Raw genomic sequence first — 19977 nt, 5'->3', positions numbered from 1 at the left:
GTAAATCTATAAAATTTTCCATAGAGATGATAAAATATCAAGTATCTTATAAAAATATTAGAAGTAACCTTTGGAAAGATCAAGTGTGATAAGTAATATTGCTTTTAGGTTTGTAATATAATTCTGATGAAGTATTAAATAAATTTGGTTTTATGGAAAGTTGTCCTAAAGGAGGCTATTTTCATAGGATGATAAGAAGTATTTCCTAGCTGAGTAAGGCATTATAAGCATAATTTAACTTTAGTAGTAAAGCTTTGAGGGAAAGGGGACTTGTCTGAAATACCACTGATATGTTTCTCCTTATCTAGCAAGTTCAAGAGCTAAGGGAAGTAGTGAGATTACAGAGGAAAACATTGCTGCTTTCCCCTCAGAGTCTACTGTGAATTGCTTTTTCCTCAATTTTTGTATTTATCCTGACATGGCACAGATTTGGATTTGGCCTCCTTAAGTTGTTATAAAAATGATTACTTTGAATGCACAAAGTTAAATCAGTATGATCATCAGTTCAAGAATATGAGAGATTTTATAAAACTTTTAGTCAATGAGAATTAAAGATAAATTATGATAATATCAATTTTATTTTCTATTTAGATTTAGCTATACTATATTCAGTATGGTTATATTCAAGTAAAATAAATTCATCATTAAATGAAGTCACAGAACAGATATATAACACTATAGTAAGAAAAATAAAATTTCAGCAATATAAAAAGGTAACACCACATTTTGTTTATGAATGAGAGCTATTATAATCATGAATTATGTTTCTTATCTGCCTTTTCTTACTAGGATATAAATTCCACCGAGTGCAAGATTTTTGTCTGTTTTATTCTCTGACATTTCCCCAGGGTCTGTAACTGTGCCTAGCACACAGCAGACGCTCAATAAATATTTGTAAATGAATAACTGAATTTCTCAATCAATTTTATTTAACAATAGCATATATCATTACAGTATATCAACATATAAATAACAGCATACATGAAGAAAAGACAAATGTGCAAACAGCAATACCATATGAATTTTGATCAAAATGGATGACCAGTGCTCATTCTCAGACTTCTGTATCTAGATACCTGTGTTGTACATATTACAAAGACCAGCCAACCCATCCATATTGAGTATTTTCAGTTGAACTTGGGGGATTATTACATGCAGTTATAAACATTCATCTCCATGGAATATTTCTTTCAAAATGAATGAGGTGGTAGAGTTTTCATAAGTACTGGGCTACCATTTTCAACAAAAGCAAATAAAAAGTACAGTCCCAGGGAAAGGATTCTAGTATGCCTTTTTGAATTACTGAAAGATTATTCAGTTGCAAATACCAGGAGTATTATTTATATGAAGATTACAATTTATACACAAAGATAGATACTAGTATTACACCATTTGGTAGCAAAAATAATGAGGGCATCACTGTCAAACCACAGATAATTTTACAAAATATTCTTCATATATAGAGAGAAAACAATTGGATTTTCAGTGATTCTTACTAAATTTTTGATAGCATGCTTCCTGAAAACTAGCCATGCTTGCAAAACTAATTCAGTATTTTGGTTTTAAGAAGTTTATATCCATCCCTTTTAATAACAGGAATGGAAAGGATATTCCCTACATTGTATCTCTAATGCACAATAATACATTTCATTTCACACACACACACACACACACAAAAAAAAAAAAACAGGCAAAATTTCCAAAAACCTCTAAAGAAAACAATTGCATATATTCAGAAAACAAGCATAGGAATTCAGAAATTTTTACTTTTAGAAAATCTACTCTTGGAAATCGGAATGATATAGTTCCATCATTTGTGTACAAGGATCTCATTTCACGATATGGGAACTGATATGTCAGATCACTAAGTAATTTCTTTTGTGACATATAGTTTCTTGAGAAAGATGAGGATTTATTCTTCTTTTCTTTTTCAGAAAAGTCACAATTTTTTTTTTTTAAATTGTTTTCTGGTAGTCCAGAGTTGGTCATCCAAGAAGAATCCCACATGAAAAATAAGCTTAAATTTATTACACAGGAGAACAAGACTCGAGGCTTAGTTAGGAATGGTCGAACAGCGTGGAACTCTTTTCTTTCTTGATCAATTTCTTAAAATAGGATTCTTCATCAGAGGCTGAAAAGAGGAGGACTGTACTGAAGTATGACTTTCCATTATTGTGTCTTTTTTTTTTTTTTTTTTTAGGAAAAGAAATATAAATATATATTGCTTTTCAAGTCCCATGCAAATATTACACAATTAAATTAGAAGGTTCACATGAACACTGCAGTTGGTTGGTTTGCATTCTAAAAGCATAAATTTCCAATCAGGGCTTGTCAGATTACATTAAATTGCTAACTGGTGATCCAACACAGATGTAACTGATGGAAACATGTTAAAGCTTTTCTCTGGAATTTTCATGCTTTGACCTCAATGTCAGTTTTAGAAACTACTTGACATTACTAAAAACCCAAAGCTAAAAATTAAAATTATGTGAGTCATAAGCTAAATTACATAGAAAACTTCCATTTTATTAGAACCCGGCTTCCATAAATAATTAATAATATATTTTGCCTGAAGAGATAGTAAGCTGAGGACATATAGCTTTAGATAGGAAAGGTCACCGATTTTTGATCTCCTTTGACTACCATTGACTCTAAAGGGCATGTTTAACTTTAGAAGAGAAAATTACACAACATATTCTATTATTTAAAAGATAATTTCATAAGAATCTCTTGGAAAGTGCAGCCCTAAAATTTAGAGTATTTTTCATTTCATGATGTGAGCAAATGAAGCAATCATATTTTCCTTAATTTCTAGAAGTCCAATAAATTATATGTGTATTTCTCACTGGTCAATGAGAAAAATAATCGGTGCAAAAAACTCTTTTCACATTAAGAATAAATGTAAAACAAAATCAATTTCTAAAGCATTCAGTTCTATAAAACACGCCCATTAAAATCTCTATATTCACATCTCCACTATTATAAACAGACAATACAAATCATTATCCAATGATTAAACTACCTGAAAAATTATAATTTTAAATACTATTAACTATTATTACATTGATGTTTAAAAAAAAACATAGTAACAATAATAATATGGTGTTTACTCCCAGATATCTTTATGATTGGAGGTTGGTCTTTTTCATGTTCACTGTTTGGTGTTTTGGTCTCAGCACTTCATACATTTCCAACTAGATTTTGACAGTCTCAATTTTAACATCTGAGCACTTTTCCAAAAACAATCAATGCAACAAAAGGTAATACAGATAACAGTACAGAAGGTACTTAAAGCTCAGGACAAACCTATTCAATAGATTTTGGTGGGTCAGAACACTCACATCATCACTAAGATTCAGTTTTTACCCTCCCTGTTCACCATAGTTGGGGAGTTAAAACTGCCTGTGGACAAAACGGAACACCACAAAGCATACACCGAAACTTACCATGATTGTGGTCACAACTACTGTTCTGTTCTCAATGGCTGCTGTGTCATTGCCAAGAGTGGGGACATCTTGAATCAAGACTAATTTGTCCATATCATTCCAGTAACCAACCTGCCAAACAGAGACAATATTTGAAAACATACTTGAGTTAGCTCTAGCTTTCCTTGGGATAGTGTGCTATAAATAACTAAGCAACCCAAACGAATTTAAAATGCAAATGAAAAAGAGTGCTTGTGAGTTTTATTAATTGATGATGAGCCAGTTTTCTTGGTTTTAAAGATACTGCCTTATTAAATATTTACAACTTATATCATGGTGTAGACAAGACATTGGGAAGGGCTGGTTCCAAAGGGACTATGAGTGAGATGGAACATCATTTATGGTATGAACTTCTAGTGGTATGGACTGGTACAGCCTAAAATTGTTTATTTTTTATTTTTATTTTATTTTTTGTGTGTGTGGTGTTGGGGATTGAACACAGGGCCTGTGGTTGTAAGGCAAGCACTTTACCAACTGAGCTATCTCTCCAGCCCAATTTATGTGTCTTTTTAATTAAAATTACAGGTTGTATAGTAAAGGGAACAGCCAGTCTTTTGAAGGATATTTTTAAGCAAAAGAAAATTTCATATTTATTAATTTGTATATTTATTTTTTTGGTACTGGGGATTGAACCTGGGGTGTGTTACCACTGAGCTACATCCCCATCTGGCTATTTTTTTTTTTTTTTTTTCAAATTTTGAAATAGGGTCTCACTAAGTTGTTGAGGGTCTTGCTAAGTTGCTGGGACTGGCCTTGAACTTGAGAACCTCTTAACTCAACCTCCCAATTACAGGTGTGTGCCACTATGCCCAGCAGAAATGTGTTCATTTCAAAAACAACATAGAAATGGACTTAGATTGTCTCACTACAATCTAACCACTAGATAAAATAATTTTTGAAATGCTAACTATATCATGGATGAATATTAATGAACAATGTTTACACTTTCAAAGCTTACATTTAAGATTATTTTTATATACTTTTTTTTTTCCCCTGTACTAGGCATTGAACCCAGCACCTGGCCCTGGCTAGGGAAGTGTTCTACCACTGAGCTCCATCCCCAGTTCTTTTTCATGTTATTTTGAGATGGGGTCTTGATAAGTTGCTTGCCTTAAAACTGTAATCCTCCTGTCCATGGCATCCCACGTGATTGGAATTACAGGGATGTACCAATATATGTACATCTGGCAATACAGGTATTTTAAAGTTAATGCATGTAGAAAATTTAAAAGTTGGTTCAATTTATCTGCATTTTACAGAAGATTCATATTAGAAGGTTAAACAAATTATACAAGGTTATGCTTTAGTGGGGCCAGAATTCAAAACCCAAGGTCTATATGAAACCAAGTCCAAATACTTTACTGTTATGCTACACAGGCTTCCAAAATCAGTGTTCATCTAATGCTTGTGAAACTTCTTTCTTGAATTTCCTGATGCTGTTGATAAAACTCATGTCTCCAGTAAAATATATGTATTTGCTCACTGGTCTGCATTCACCGGTTTGTTCAAATATGTTTGGGGAGTCTCTCTTGCCCCCTCCAGTTGTCTTAACTGCCATGTTAGTATTCAGGAATATATTACAATAAGATTAACATTAACATGTCAGAAAGAGGTGATATATTATTTACAAGCATTCTATATGTAATTCAGTAGCAGAATGGATAAGGAGAAAGGACTTCCATTAACATGGTTAGCTATACTTTTTGGTTTGATCCAAAATTATGGTATATTTACAATTAGCAATTGTTTTCAGTTGTCCATTTCTAGCTGACATTTATTTAGTAATTCTATGAAAATTTTAATTTAAAAACAAGTATGTCTTAGAGACTGTCCCTTTATTCAACTCCTGTGTGTACTTAAAAAAAATGTCAGTTGTTTCCTGTTGATTCTCCTTCTCACTGGGAGAAAATGGGTTTACAGTTTAGCACTTCATTAATGTGCAGCCACCCTGCAGATCTCAATTGTCCATTTTCAGGAAGGATGATTTTTCTTTATTAATGAGTCCCAACACTGAAAAAATATCAGAAATCTGGCACACATTTTAGAGAGTACTCAATTATTGGCAAGACCTTAATATTTTTTACTTAACCTGTGGATTTACAAAATGATCCCCCAAAGATAAATGATTCAAAAGTGCTAGAAAATAAAAATAAAAATAAAAGCTTTGTCACCTTTCTTTTTATTTACATGCAATTCTAGTGAAAATGCCACATTGTGAGGTATGCATCCAATTAATGGTAGATTTCATGGGAACCATGGATTTATTGGAAAGTTAGATCATACAGGGGTTATTTCCTAAAGAAAGGAATTTGAAGTTTGGACTTAGACCTTCATAGGAGGTGGAGTTTCTCTCTAGTTAGTCTCAGCATTTTACATTTCACTAAGAACTTTTCCCTTCCCTGGTCTCACTTAATCAGACAGGGAAATAGCTATTTTTGCTAGAGGAAGAAAATGGATTGAAAGTGGGTTTTGTAAAGCTAGAGCAAAAATATGAAAACATTTAAATCACTAAACTGGTGTCAGATTAAATATTCACTAAACAGGGATGCCAGAAAAATATCTTCTTTGGACTCTGAAAGGTGAGTTGTGTACAAGTGTAGTGAGAATGAAAAAGTGTGGGTGAAGTCCCTGCATTTGTGGGAGCTGATCCAAAGTTCAGGGATCTGTTAGCTGTGAGGAAGCCCCTGTTCCTCATGTGAGGAGCCCCCATTCTTTGCAAAGGTGGTTACTTTGAGAGCTACTTTGTCATCCTGAAAAACATGGCTTATTCTCACACCAACCCTAAAAGGAATCTTATTAGCACTGGCACTGATGTTTCATAGCAGTCAAGAGAGTGATCGCAGGAGCTACAGGAATTTTAATTTCATTCTGGCTTCCTTGCTTTTAACTGACTGTCCCTGGGTAGGTTAGTTTCTCTGAGTCTTATGTTTTAGTAAAATGAGAAAAATATATCTTATTTTCATGTCATCATGAGGACTAAATGTAAAAATGCACATCAATTTCCCATGACAGTGCCAGGTATATAACCTGCTTTCAGTAATTGAAAGTTTCACAATTAAGTCTGATCTTGGAACACTGGCTCTGGAGCCTGGGCTGTCATCCTAATGATAAGAAGATTCCACCATACCTGGGGCCTGGACTTCAGAAAGAGCTTTGTGGCCTCTGTTTAATGAGACTCTCAATCTGTTTTTCTCTTACTGAAGTCAGACAAACTGATGGGTTGACTCTCTGATCTATTTTCAAAGATCGCTCCCTGGCTGGCAAGCACTCAATTTACAAGAACGATCCCTCATTTCTCAGACATATTGCCTGGTCTCAGCAGCATAGTGTTTCTCACTGTGGCTCATTTTTAAGTTTAATATTCTTGACAGAATGCCCAAGTTGATCATTGCCACCGGAAAAGGAAGATAGATGAGTCTGCACCATTTTACACTTCATATTTCTTTTAAGAGTCTTAGATGAATGTCAGCTGGGTGTGAAGATGTACTGTTCATTACTCTCTTAACTTACTCTTTAACTTTCTTCTCAAAAAACCTTAATTCTTGTTAAGATCGTGGTTCAATAAGCCATGAAAAGATGTGGTACTATATACACCACTTGATATTATTGCTCTACTTTCTGCTTCCTTTTCCCCTCGTTGTTTCTCTTATGGAGAATGATTTGAATTTCTGTACTTTACAAAAAGCATAGTGTTGTCTGTGGCCTTTTGAAAAGGTTGTGCTTTATGTGAATTTTGCAAGATCTGGTGTATGATGGGAAGGTGGCCTGTCTTACCTCTCCCATCCATTAGTCAAAAGTTTTAGGGGCCTCTGGGGTGCTTTGTCTGCTCCACAGCTAGCAGAGGGACTTTGCCGAAAATGGGCCTTTTCCTTTCCTGTTGCTGACGGTGAGGTGGCAGGGTGGATAAAGTGGGTGTTGACAGGGGACCCCCAAGTTTCTCTTTCCTTTGCTTTGGGCAGTCTCTTATGGAGCCTTAGAGGTGGTGCAGCTAGGATTCTCAGTTGTCACTCAACTCCTACCCTACCTAACCTGCAGCTCCAGCCCACTGTGTGAGTGGCAGCCTGCACAGAAGGAGATACCACAAGAGGGTTTTCATGCCAGATGTCTCCTCACACAGATACAGAAGCACATGTACACCATGAACTGGAGCAAAACACAACTCGGAAAGTCTTGGCCAGTTTCCACATATGACCTCAACTGTCCTGCCTCCAAGCCTTTCCTCGGATGGTTGCCTCTGCCATGTCAGCCTACTTGAACTCTAGTTTCATGGCTAACTTCAAAATCTCCTCCTTCACACAGCCTTCCTTCATCTGTTTTCCTCCAACTGGAAGTGGCTCTTCCTTTTAGAAATTCTACTTGCCTTCTTTCTTTGTCACATGGACTATATATCCTGTCTCAGTAGAAAATAAACTCCTGGAAATAAGAGACTATATAGGCAGGGCAAGGTGTGAGAAGGTTCTGGAACCAGACTTATCAGGATTAATATCTGTGTTTTCTCTTACAGGCTTTAGACAAGCAATCCTAATGTTTTTGGACACGATTTTCTCATTTTTTAAAAAAGGGAGATAATATTTAATTTTTGTTGTTGTAGGGATTAAATTATGAAAGCACCAGGTCCAGGGCTTGTGGCATGGTAGGAATGACAAGTTTTATTATTATTTTTTTAAAGCAGGAAAGTAATATTTTGGAAAAATTTTCAACAACCAAGGTGTTGACAGATATTTATTCATTTGTTTATTTACTTTTTTTTTGACACAGGGTTTTTAGGTAAGGTAACCTGAATATCTCTTCCCTTGAAATCCTAGCCAAGTCTAGAGAAAAGGAATATTAGAAATCACAAGTGTTAGCTATGAAATGCTTATGACTAATTACTTTGGTGTGATTGTATGATTCCTTGTATAAAGTACTTTTTGGATATTGGGAAGGCTACTGATGTATCTTAAGATCTCTAGTCATATATTAAGAGCTGCAGTTATTTTCTGAAATTCAAGACCCTGAAACTAGCACCTTTCTGAACTCAACTAGGGGGTTTTCTCTTCTACTCAGTCTAATAATAATAATCCTCATAATCTTATCTTCCACTTGCTTTTTCCTTTTACTCTTTTGAATTTGTCTACTTGCTTATTTCAACATCTAGCCTGTTCTAAATACAACCACCTATTAGAGCTAGTTTTCAGGACTTTGTACTCTAATGACTTTATCCATGGTACACAGAGGTGCTATGTCTCTTTATTGCATTGTGTTCTTTCCTGCAGAGTAAGGTATGTTTTGTGGAATTTTTTCTGAAGCCCTTCCCCCACATATTGCTTCCACTGTGGATAAATGACATAAATAGTGCATAATAAATTAGTAGTTTTTGCTTTGACACACCACTGAACACATGACACAGAATCTACCTGAGCACAGATGATCAAGATAGAACTATTTGTAAGTATTCACATTTTAACAAAAGGAAATGTAGAATATTCAGCCATCTTTCTCCTAATTAAGCTTTAAAATTGTCAAATGCAAACTGAAAAGAAAAAGGTTTCCTTTTTTTGCAGTTTGATAGTGGCTTACCTTTCGAGGTCCTGTGCTCTTTAGTTCAAACACATCCATTGTGTAATTGACTCTCCGTCCATAATGGTCAAACTGAACATTCCCAGTCAGCCCTTGAATTCGAACCTATGAGGAAAAAAGGAAACCTATGCATGTATTCATTTGCCATTTCACTAATAGAAATCTCAGCTTCATCTGCTGGGCTTATAACCACACATACATGTGGAACTATAAGCTAAAACCACTCACTGGGATGCCATCGAGTATTTGAGTTTTGGATACAGAACCTGAAGGAGGGATTTCACAGGGAGGTAAAAGTGATTCTGCTTTATACCCGGAAGATGAACACACTTCACTTCTTTTTATATTGTCAAGTTTCCCTTTTAACTAACAAGATTCTTCCTCAATATCAAAGTATTCTTTATAGGAATATAAATATCATTTGTTTATAGTTACTTTTCAATTTTATCTATATATTTATGTGATATATTAGATAGCTCTGATTCCCATCCATACCAGATCATATTTTCTCCTTGGTCATATTAAGATATAAGAAACAAAAAAAGAATGTATTTTTGAAAAAATGCAAGTACATTTGATTCCAAGTTTCCTTTTCATTCAGTTTTATGCTTTGCCATGGCATTTCAAAACATTTAAATCATAAAATCTGACATAATAATATGTATATAAATATACATATATAACATTACTTGAAAATGGTATTCATGCAACTATAAAAGAATAAAATGAATTGATTACTTAATTCAAAGTGACAATTTAATTTAAAGATCTTCTAAAGTAGTCATTAGCTGCATTTGCCAAATATTTTTGTTCTTCTACATTCTGGGCCCAAGGTAGGCTTGGACTTCCTGAGCACCTTCTGGTTAGCTAGGACCATGTAATTGTTTCTGATAAATAACCTGTAAACAGATGTGATGAGCCATGTAGCATTTAACTGCCAATTCAAAACTTGCCTGTAAGAATCTTCTTTCCTTTGCAGCAATCAAGATGGCAGTTGCTCTGCCAGCCTGGGCTCCTGAGTGACTACAGCAGGAAGAGGGCCCCTGCTAATACAGTGTGTGGCTAGGGACCAAAGCTCCTTTGTTGTTCTGAGCCACGGGGATGGGTGTGATTACTACATCATAACCCTGCTTGTTCTGACTATGCAGTCACATTAAGATTAAAGCATCAAAATTCTACTCTGCATTTAGAAATGTCTGAAGGATGATGATGCCTTCATTTGTTAAAATGGCAGTTGTAAATATGTATTTATGCTGAGAAAAATTAGTCAGTTTACTCAAACATTTCACTTAAACAAGATCATGACAAAAGCTTGAAGTGTGAGTTACCTGTTTGAGTGTCCTCTCCATGTCAATTCCCTGGCCCCACGGAGCAGCAGGGTTTGCAAGACAATCTCCAGCATTTCCTCTCCTTGAGATATCAATTTTCTGCCTTCTGAGGCTCCGGAATGTTTCAGCCATCACCAGGACTCCATCATAAGTCAGGGCAGAAGTGTACTAACCAAATGGAAGTGATTAAAATGGTAAATGTTAAAAGGTTATCTAACACTAGGAATCAACTGAAGGCTCTGTGGCTCAATGACAAAACCCAGTGTCTGGAGGATGAGGAGATTATTGATGACGAACAGACTCTGGCCTCAAAAATTTTTACTGTCACTTAAACACAAAGACTGTATGCAAATCTTATCATCTTAATTAAAAATACAAAAAACACACTCTGAAAAATGGAGGTTCTAATAAATAGATTTCATCAGATGGGAGAAGCAAGACCTCAGATGAAGACTTTCTGTTGTGTCCAACTATAAACAGCTACGGAATAACAAAATGCTAGGTGCAGCCTTCTGGTAGTCTTCCTTGTCTGTTGTAGTTGGTAAGCCCCAGGAGTGCTGGGCCATCTTATACTTTCCCTTCCCCAAAATGCCTATCAGAATTCTCTGAGATTTAATTTATCTTTATTAACTTGAAGGGTGTATCTTTGCTTACTCTCCCAAAAGAATTAATGGGATTTTTTTTGTTGTTATTCAAAAATATGGTGCCAGAAATTACATCTCCTTGTTCAACACATGTGTATTCATCAGTCACTACACTACATATGAACAAGCATCTTTCAGGAGGGTTGAGTCATTTCTTGAAAGTTTCTATTATAATCTTGGATCGAAGTGGAGAGAGAAAGCATAGATCATCTGCTTTCTAATGACCACTCCTGCTTCTCTGCAAAATGAGTGATCTCCCTAGGAAATGATTATTAAGGTAAGAGAAGACATGACAAAAGACTGAGTAATTTGTTTAAGCTTAAAATGAAAACAATAGGAGGTTACATTTGGTAGAGTTTTAGTAGAGAATTACCAAACACATGGGAAGCAAGACACATTTTTCTTGGAGCACATGGCTGAGCATCAACAACCCATCATGACAAAAATTGTAATCTCTTTCAGAAATTCCATATAGTCATTTCCATATGATTAATGCCACCTACACCTGTACGAGGGGTAGGTCAGTGCTGTGGAAAGTGGAGGTTGATTTTGATTTTTGCTTGCAAATGAAGATATTCCAATTGTAGAAAGTAAACATAGGCAATAGGACAGAGCAGTCAGTATTCTAAAGAAGAGAAAAACTAAATCTCATGGATAAAATAAGGAACACAGTATAAGTTCTAACAAAGAAACTTTCAATAGTAAAAGACCTTAACATTAGGCTTGTATTAGAAGGATTTATAAGAGTCATGTAAATTAAAAAACTTGCTGTATATTCCTCAAGGATGTGATAAAAAAGAAAAAGAGAAAAACTTAAGAATATGTACACCCTCTCAAACTGGGGTAAGATAGCTGAAGGACATTCAGGTGTTCAGCAAGGTGATACATTATACCTAAATATGGCACTTCTCTCCAAACCAATGCATCTTTGAGTAGAGAAAGTCATCAAATCATCTTTATATAGGACAAGAAAATAAAAAAGAAAGAAAGTGAAACTTGCTAAAGACATGAAGGTCAAGAGAAAAATGAATTACCAGTATTTTATGATCTAGAGAGAGAAAAAAAGAAAAACATTGTTGCTCTTTCAGTAGGCAGGAAGAAACTGAGAAGAGAGGACATCAAAAAGCAAATGCACTTGCTGTGGTTTTAAAAGTTCATGCATTTTTGTGAAACAAGTGCCCTAGAAAAAGGAATGGGCATCACACAGAGTGGAGCACAGCAAAGGACACTGCAGCAAAAGCCTGGGATTTGACAGGTCACAGAACTGGTAGACAGACAGGAACTGTAGTTTAAATTAGTTTTTCCTTTCCAGGGGATGTAGTCCTTTTCCATGTGTCTTATTGTGTTACAACCCGGGAAATCATAATTATGGGCACACAACTTCTAGATGGCACCTAGAAAATCTTTCTTAAACATATATTTAAGAATATGGGCTTTGAAAGGAAAGAACTGAGATGAATTCTAATTCTGCTACTTATAGATGGATGAAAATGTGAAGCGCATTTTTCAGTTATGGAATATAAATCAGAGGAGTTAAATAAGACAAGATAATGACAACTATCTGCCATGGTTATTTTCAGGATGAAATTTTGTATCATATCTGAGCACTCTAAGAAAAATAAGAAAAATGTACTGAAACACTGGCTAGGAATCATAAGGACTACAAAGGAGAGTGATAGATGGTTACTGCCTCAAAGAAGTTAATAGTCGTAAAACAATAAGTATGCAAAGAAATATGTTAAATCCTTGGTGAGGATTACACACTCAAATATTATGGAGGGTACAAAGAAGGAAGAAATGGATATTTACTGGAGAAATAAGAAAAAATTTCGAAAAGTAAGTGGAATTTGAGACAAAGCTTTGGAAGGTGGTTGGATGTGGACAGGTGGAAATGAAAGTGGAGGACTGTGGGAGTGGAATCCCAGTACTGAATGAGACAAGTCTAGGGGCAGTTGTATTTGGAGCATTGGAAAAAGACCAGAAGGACATGAAATTGGAATTGTTTAGCCTGCATTGATGGAAAATATTTATTCCAGAAGATTTTTTAAAGTATATGTATGTGTACACACATATATATACACGCATATATTTGTATATGTATATCTGTGTGTATATATATGTATATATGTTTATATATACATATATATATTGAGTGTTTTTAAACTTGTCTACTTGCTAATATTTATTTGTGATTTCCAAATCAATACTAGTAACACCTTTGTGGTTATTTGTGGCCAAGTATAAAGCAGTGAAAAACTGAAGTCACCAAACATTGCAAATTCTCAGTTGTGGATGAAAAGAAAACACTCTCTTTTTTTGTTTCTGCTCACATATTGGAAACAAATAGCCTTTCTGTGATCTATTTGGTGCTGTTTTTGCCAATTTTGTGCTTTTTGCTGATAATTTTACTGTTTAAAATGGCCACAAAGCATAGTGTTGAGTGCTGCTAGTGTTTCTAAGTGCAAGAGGGCTGTGAAGTGCTTATAGAGAAAATATGCATGTTAAACAAGGTTCATTAAGGTAGAAGTTATAGAACTGCTGGCTTTTAGTGCAATGCTAATGAGTCAACAACATATTAAATGTTTCTTTAAATAGAAACACATAAACGAAGGTTATGTATTGACTGGTTGATGAAAGGATGTATCTAGAGGCTCACAGAAGGTAACCCTATATTGTTCTAAGTTCAATGGCTTAATATTTGTGGATTCATTATTTTTAGAGACTTTATATAACTATCATAAATACTGAAAATTGACTGTATATACTTATAAAATGACTTCTGAATGTGTAGAATCATGTCAAGAGTGATGAAAACATATATATTTATATACATGTATATATGATATCTATTATATTGTATCATAAAAACTTTATGAAAACATTACAAAATTGGCTTAAATCTAAACAGATGTCAATGAAGTAGAATCACCAAAAACAAATACCATGAACAAAGCTGTGGCCCAGATGAGTGTGGCTGGAGATTGTCAAACAGGAGACGTTAAAATGATTCTATGATGGTATTTCATGAATTTGGTCCTCAATCTGAGGACAGTAAGTTAAGATTTCCATATAACTTCTTGCATGTATTAATCTGCAAGATCAGAAAGTAGGAATGCAGTGCTTGGCAGAATGAATACCCAACAAATGCATTTTTTTGAAATTCCATGATTTTATAGCTTAGTCATCCAGATTCCAAAATGGCAGAGGGGACGCTGACAGTAGCAGTATGAAAAATTTTATAATTAAGGAAAGGAATAACTGTGATGACTCTCTGTCCTTAGATCTTAGTCTTTCTGTGCTTGAATTACCAAATTATATTTTAAATCTCTACTGGAAAACACTATTGTTGAGAGATTAATAAATATTGATGGTGATGATGTCTTATTATGGGGAGCTCATAAAATTGGAGTTGAAATATTATACCATTATTTAATGATGTCTTAGAAAGTCACTTGTCTTTTTAGATGAGAAAAAATGTATTACCAGACATTTACCAGCTTTCTTTGAAAATATTAACATATTCATGCAGTGTTCGTCAGAAAAAAAATTGAAGAATATGACTTTTACCGTTAACTTTAAAGAAAAATTTTGCAAAAGTTCTACATTTTGCATTTCCTCCAGTTTCCCAATTTATCTACATTTTATAAATCAGTTTGCAAATATAGTTTTTATCAAGGTAGAAAAGTTAATAATGGCCATTCACATTTGGAATATTTAAATAGTAATTTATAAACAAATTGGATGTTCATATATAACGTTATAATAATAGTAAACTGCTTGAGTTGATTCTAACAACTCTACTCTTAAATACAGAAATTTAGAAATTATGCTTGGCATTAGAGTGTAATTCCTGAGCCATGCCATGTCTGACAAAATGTTGGAGGAACTGCATAATGAACTTTCTATCATAAATTAAAAAATTCTAATAGTACATGAAATAAAAACAAAAAAGTACCTTTGGGGGAGTCTCAGATCCTGGATACTCTCTCTGATCTAGCTTCTTCCAGCGATCCATTAATTTGGTTACCATAGGTGTATTAAAATCTACCAACTGGAATCCTGTCACATTGGCTCCACCATGTATAAACCTCTCAAGTGAAATGTCCTTGAATCCCTATAAAATTCAATAGGAAAAGTTGTTAATTTTACTTCATTATGATACATTTTCAACTTATTAATAGTAGCACAAATTAATGACTGATGTATATTTTAACAGATTTCCAATAGAGCAATGACTAGATGTCAGGTATCAAATTATGTCACTTTAGCCATTAAATCTGTCACTTGAAATCCAATACATGGAAAGAGGATATAAATATTTTCATTTTCAGTTTCAACACAAGTATTTCTTGAATGCCTCTGAATGCCTCTATGAATACATGAGAATATAGGAGACAAATATAACAGCATCCTAAAGTCTCCTGTTGAGGACATAAAAGTTCTCTGATACAAATATGTGCAAAAGTGAATCATATGAAGGCAGTATCAAGGTACAATGACATTCTGAGTTGCTGATGGGTGAGGTCATTTTAAGGGTGTTTGGTCTAAAAGCAGAGAGAGCTGGTAATTTGAATCAGAGACCATAAAGACTTTGATTACATTAATTACTACAGTACCCAGAGTCCTGCAATACATTACTGCAAAAGAGGAGAGCAAGCAAGGCCATTCATGGATTTCCATGTTGTTGGAAAAAGACAATTTCAACTGGGTGGAATGAAGAAGCTTGGAGGGAAAGGGGTGTCATCTTTTTTGGCATAGAAGTAGTAACCTGGGTTTCAAAAATTCTAGAAAGTTACTAATTTTCTATTGATTGATCAGTTGTTCTCTGTTATCTGTGTATCTATTTTCTCTCCTTCCCATCTTCCCTCCCTCTCTTCCTTCCTTCCTTTCACACCTAGACCCTTTTCTCCATTAAAAATTTAAAGTGTGTTACAAAAATATGCATTCAAAGCAAGCAGAGGAAAAATACATATTAAGGAAGTAAATTGATAAAGCCAAAGACGTTATTAGCTCAGGGAAAGTGAACCACACACATACACATGTGCACATGTGCATACACATACACTGGCTTGCAGCATCTGTCATTGCTTTTTGTTTTGCTTTCTTTTAGTGTTTTGTAAATGATTTAAAAAAAAAATATATATATATGGAAATTTATTGCAGGATTATTTGTAATGGCTAAGACCTAGAAACAACCTGTGTGTTCTCATTAGGAGAATGATCCACTGAAATCATGGTGCAGCTGCCTTTTTTATTTGTTCTTTTTAGATACGCATGACAGTAGCTTATATTTTGACATATTATACATACATGGAGTGTATGTTTCCATTCTTATGGTTGTACATGATGTGGAATTACACTGGTCGTGTATTCATACATGAACATAGGAAAGTTATGTCCGTCCGATTCATTCTGTCTTTCCTGTTCCCATATCCTCCTCCCTTCCCTTCATCCCCCTTTGTCTAATCCAATAAAACATTGACTTTTGAGTTCCTTCCTTTCTTCCTTCCTTCCTTCTTTCCTTCCAGTACTTAACCACTAAGTTATATCCCCAACCCTTTTAATTTTTTGAAACAGAGTATTGCTAAGTTACTTAGGGCCTTGCTAGGTTGATGAGGCAGGCTGGTTTTGAACTTGTGATTCTCCTGCATCAGACTCCCAAGTTGCTGGGATTATAGGCATGTGCTGTTGTGCCCGTTCTTATGTTCCTGTGCACAAAGATGTGTTTTAATTTTAGTAATTATCCAAGCCCTGGGAGAGGCAAGATGATATCATAAAAAAAAAAAAAAAAGCCCAGCCTTTGAATCCCACATCTATTACTTTCTAACCTAGGTTTCCTACATGCAAAGTGAGAATGATAACTTGAAAGAATCTAGCACATCTGATTTGAATTCAGTAATTGGTAACAATTATTAATTCACCCATTCAACAAATATTTATTTCATGCCTTCTATGTGACAGTTACTTTGACAGATAATCAGTAACATTCTCATTTCATTGAGAAATAAAGTAGATATCAGAAAGCAAATCTATGTTTTGGAAATGGGAAAAACATTGCCCATCAATCTCTAGCTACTAAAATGTCAGTCGAGCATTTATTTGCTTTTACAAGAGTATAGGGCAGACCCACAGGCAGGCAAATAATTTCAATATTTTCGAAAAGCCACAGTAATTCAACCATTGCATTAGTTGCTAATTGATGACATTATTTTTTTCTTTCAGCCATGGCTGAAATGGAAGGTCTGCCAAGCCTTTCATAGCATTATCCCCAGCTGCAAGATACTCAGGCAAAGCTACAGCCTTCAGAAAAAGCATCTGATGTAAAGTCTGTGTAATAAACAACAGTATACATTTCTCTGATTCCATCCTGTTGCTACACTGAAGATAAGGAAGAAATTACCACATCATGATAAACTCATTTTACTTATGCTTTGAATGAATGGTGGGTGGCTTAGTTAATTTTAGTTATGTCTGTTTGAGTACAGGCGATATTTCCTCTTTCATATATTTTCTTAAAATTTTATATGGGAAATGGATAGGATCTAGAGTGAAAAGCAGTTTCCTTGGAAACAGTTACTTAGAGGCCATTTAGTTTCAGTTTTTATCCATATACTATTGTAGAACTAAAAATTCTATGGCAACAATGTAATAAAATCATATACTCTCTGCAGTTAGGGGGAAATCAGTGTGTGTACTGTGCTGTTAGGGGGAAATCAGTGTGTATACTCTACAGTTAGGGAAAAATCAGTGTCCAAGCAAATAATGCCCCTTAGGGCAGGATGATCAGAAGAAAGGCCTTCTACTTGTTGAAACTGGCTACTATGTTACTTATATTTCACAATGGTTAATGACCTTTACAGATTAATTCCCATCTTGGGTTTTCTTTTAATTTCCATTTGCAGTTCACACATTCTCTGGCAGGAAATATTTAAAATTATAAGCATCAGTTATCCCGCTGACCATGTAAAAAAGTAGGTCCAATCACATCATGGATGTTTACTAAATGCTCTTTCTTTAAGTTTTATCTAATTCATACAGATTTTCTGCTTCTCTGCATTTCAGGTTCACAGGTTGACTAAATCGTATCAAGAGAGTTCTACTGCAATTTGCAGAAGGAACATCCAACAGAAGGGGGAGAATTACCTCTCTTTATCTTTTGAAAATTAGTCTGAAGGAATGGGCTTAAAGTGTGTGCTTTTGATGTACATATCAATGGTGGGGTGAGAGACCTGCTCAGGCAGAAAAGTTGAAACATAGGAAACAGAAAGAAAAATGTCAAATAATATTGCCAAATTGGTAAAATCTTAACTGGAGTCACTGCACTAGAATACAGTAGACTGGGAATTTGGGACACCGTTTCTAATCCTCATTCTAAAATTAACCATGCACCTAAACGCAGACAAGTCACTTTGCTCCTTTTGCTTTCTAAGTGAGACATGAATGATACATTGTACACATGTGGCAGGTGTGTGTGTGTGTGTGTGTGTGTGTGTGTGTACACATATATGTGATGTGGTAAGGGATAGGTGAAGAATAGATTCAGTTAGTCTTTAATTTTATACCCTAAACATGTTATGATTTTATATTTCTTTGTGACAAGCAGGCATTTTCCTAGATGTGAACTGAATATATTTTTAAAAAATTAAAAATTCAATGAAATAGAAGAAGCCATTAAAAATCTACCATCCAAGAAAAGCCCAGGACCAGACGGATTCTCAGCCGAGTTCTACAAGACCTTCAAAGAAGAACTCATTCCAATACTTCTCAAAGTATTCCAGGAAATAGAAAAGAAGGGAACCCTACCGAACTCATTTTATGAAGCTAATATCACCCTCATACCCAAATCAGGAAAACACACATCAAGGAAAAAAAATTTTAGACCAATATCCTTGATGAATATAGATGCAAAGATCCTTAACAAAATATTGGCAAACCATATCCAAAAACATATTAAGAAAATTGTGCACCATGATCAAGTGAGGTTCATCCCTGGAATGCAAGGATGGTTCAACATTTGTAAATCAATAAACGTAATCCATCATGTCAATAGACTTAAGGATAAGAATCATATGGTTATTTCAATTGATGCAGAAAAAGCGTTTGACAAAATACAACACCCCTTCATGCTGAAAACACTAGAAAAAATAGGGATAGTAGGAATATACCTGGACATTGTAAAGGCTATTTATGCTAAGCCCATGGCCAACATCATTCTTAATGGAGAAAAACTGAAACCATTCCCTTTAAAAACAGGAACAAGACAGAGATGTCCTCTTTCACCACTTCTATTCAACATTGTCCTCGAAACTCTAGCCAGAGCAATTAAGCAGACTAAAGAAATTAAAGGGATACGAATAGGAGAAGAGGAACTTAAGCTGTCACTATTTGCGGATGACATGATTCTATATTTAGAGGATCCAAAAACCTCCTCCAGAAAACTTCTAGACCTCATCAATGAATTCAGCAAAATAGCAGGCTATAAAATCAACTCACATAAATCTACAGCATTTTTATACGCAAGCGACGAAACAGCTGAAAGGGAAATGAGGAAAACAACCCCATTTGCAATAGTCTCAAAAAATAAAATAAAATACTTGGGAATCAATCTAACCAAAGAGGTAAAAGATCTCTACAATGAAAACTACAAAACATTGAAGAAAGAAATTAAGGAAGATCTTAGAAGATGGAAAGATCTCCCATGTTCTTGGATAGGCAGAATTAATATTGTCAAAATGGCCATACTACCAAAAGTGCTATACAGATTCAATGCAATTCCAATTAAAATCCCAATGATGTACCTTACAGAAATAGAGCAAGCAATTATGAAATTCATCTGGAAGAATAAGAAACCCAGAATAGCTAAAGCAATCCTTAGCAGGAAGAATGAAACAGGGGGTATCACAATACCAGAACTTCAACTATACTACAAAGCAATAGTAACAAAAACAGCACGGTATTGGT

At 34.7% G+C, this 19977-nt stretch overlaps 1 protein-coding gene across 10 annotated transcripts in view; it reads right to left on the bottom strand.

Moving 5' to 3' along the window:
• The window catches only part of GRIA4 (glutamate ionotropic receptor AMPA type subunit 4), a 342414-nt gene that overhangs the window by 60992 nt on the left and 261445 nt on the right, over positions 1 to 19977 (bottom strand). For 9 of the 10 annotated variants that reach the window (XM_079101590.1, XM_079101591.1, XM_079101592.1 and 6 more), the window contains exons 7-10: positions 14972 to 15130; positions 10373 to 10540; positions 9045 to 9149; positions 3447 to 3557 (exon numbers count right to left, since the gene is read on the bottom strand). In XM_079101590.1, the coding sequence (XP_078957716.1) occupies positions 3447 to 3557; positions 9045 to 9149; positions 10373 to 10540; positions 14972 to 15130 (543 nt within the window). Of the gene's footprint in view, positions 1 to 746; positions 2132 to 3446; positions 3558 to 9044; positions 9150 to 10372; positions 10541 to 14971; positions 15131 to 19977 lie in introns of those variants that run through there. The other variant, XM_079101586.1, reaches the window with a different exon arrangement.

The sequence above is a fragment of the Sciurus vulgaris genome (assembly GCF_902686455.1).
Source record: "Sciurus vulgaris genome assembly, chromosome: 11".
NCBI lineage: Eukaryota > Metazoa > Chordata > Mammalia > Rodentia > Sciuridae > Sciurus > Sciurus vulgaris.
The sequence above is the reverse complement of the archived record's forward strand: the minus strand, read 5'-3'. Positions and strand labels throughout refer to the sequence as shown.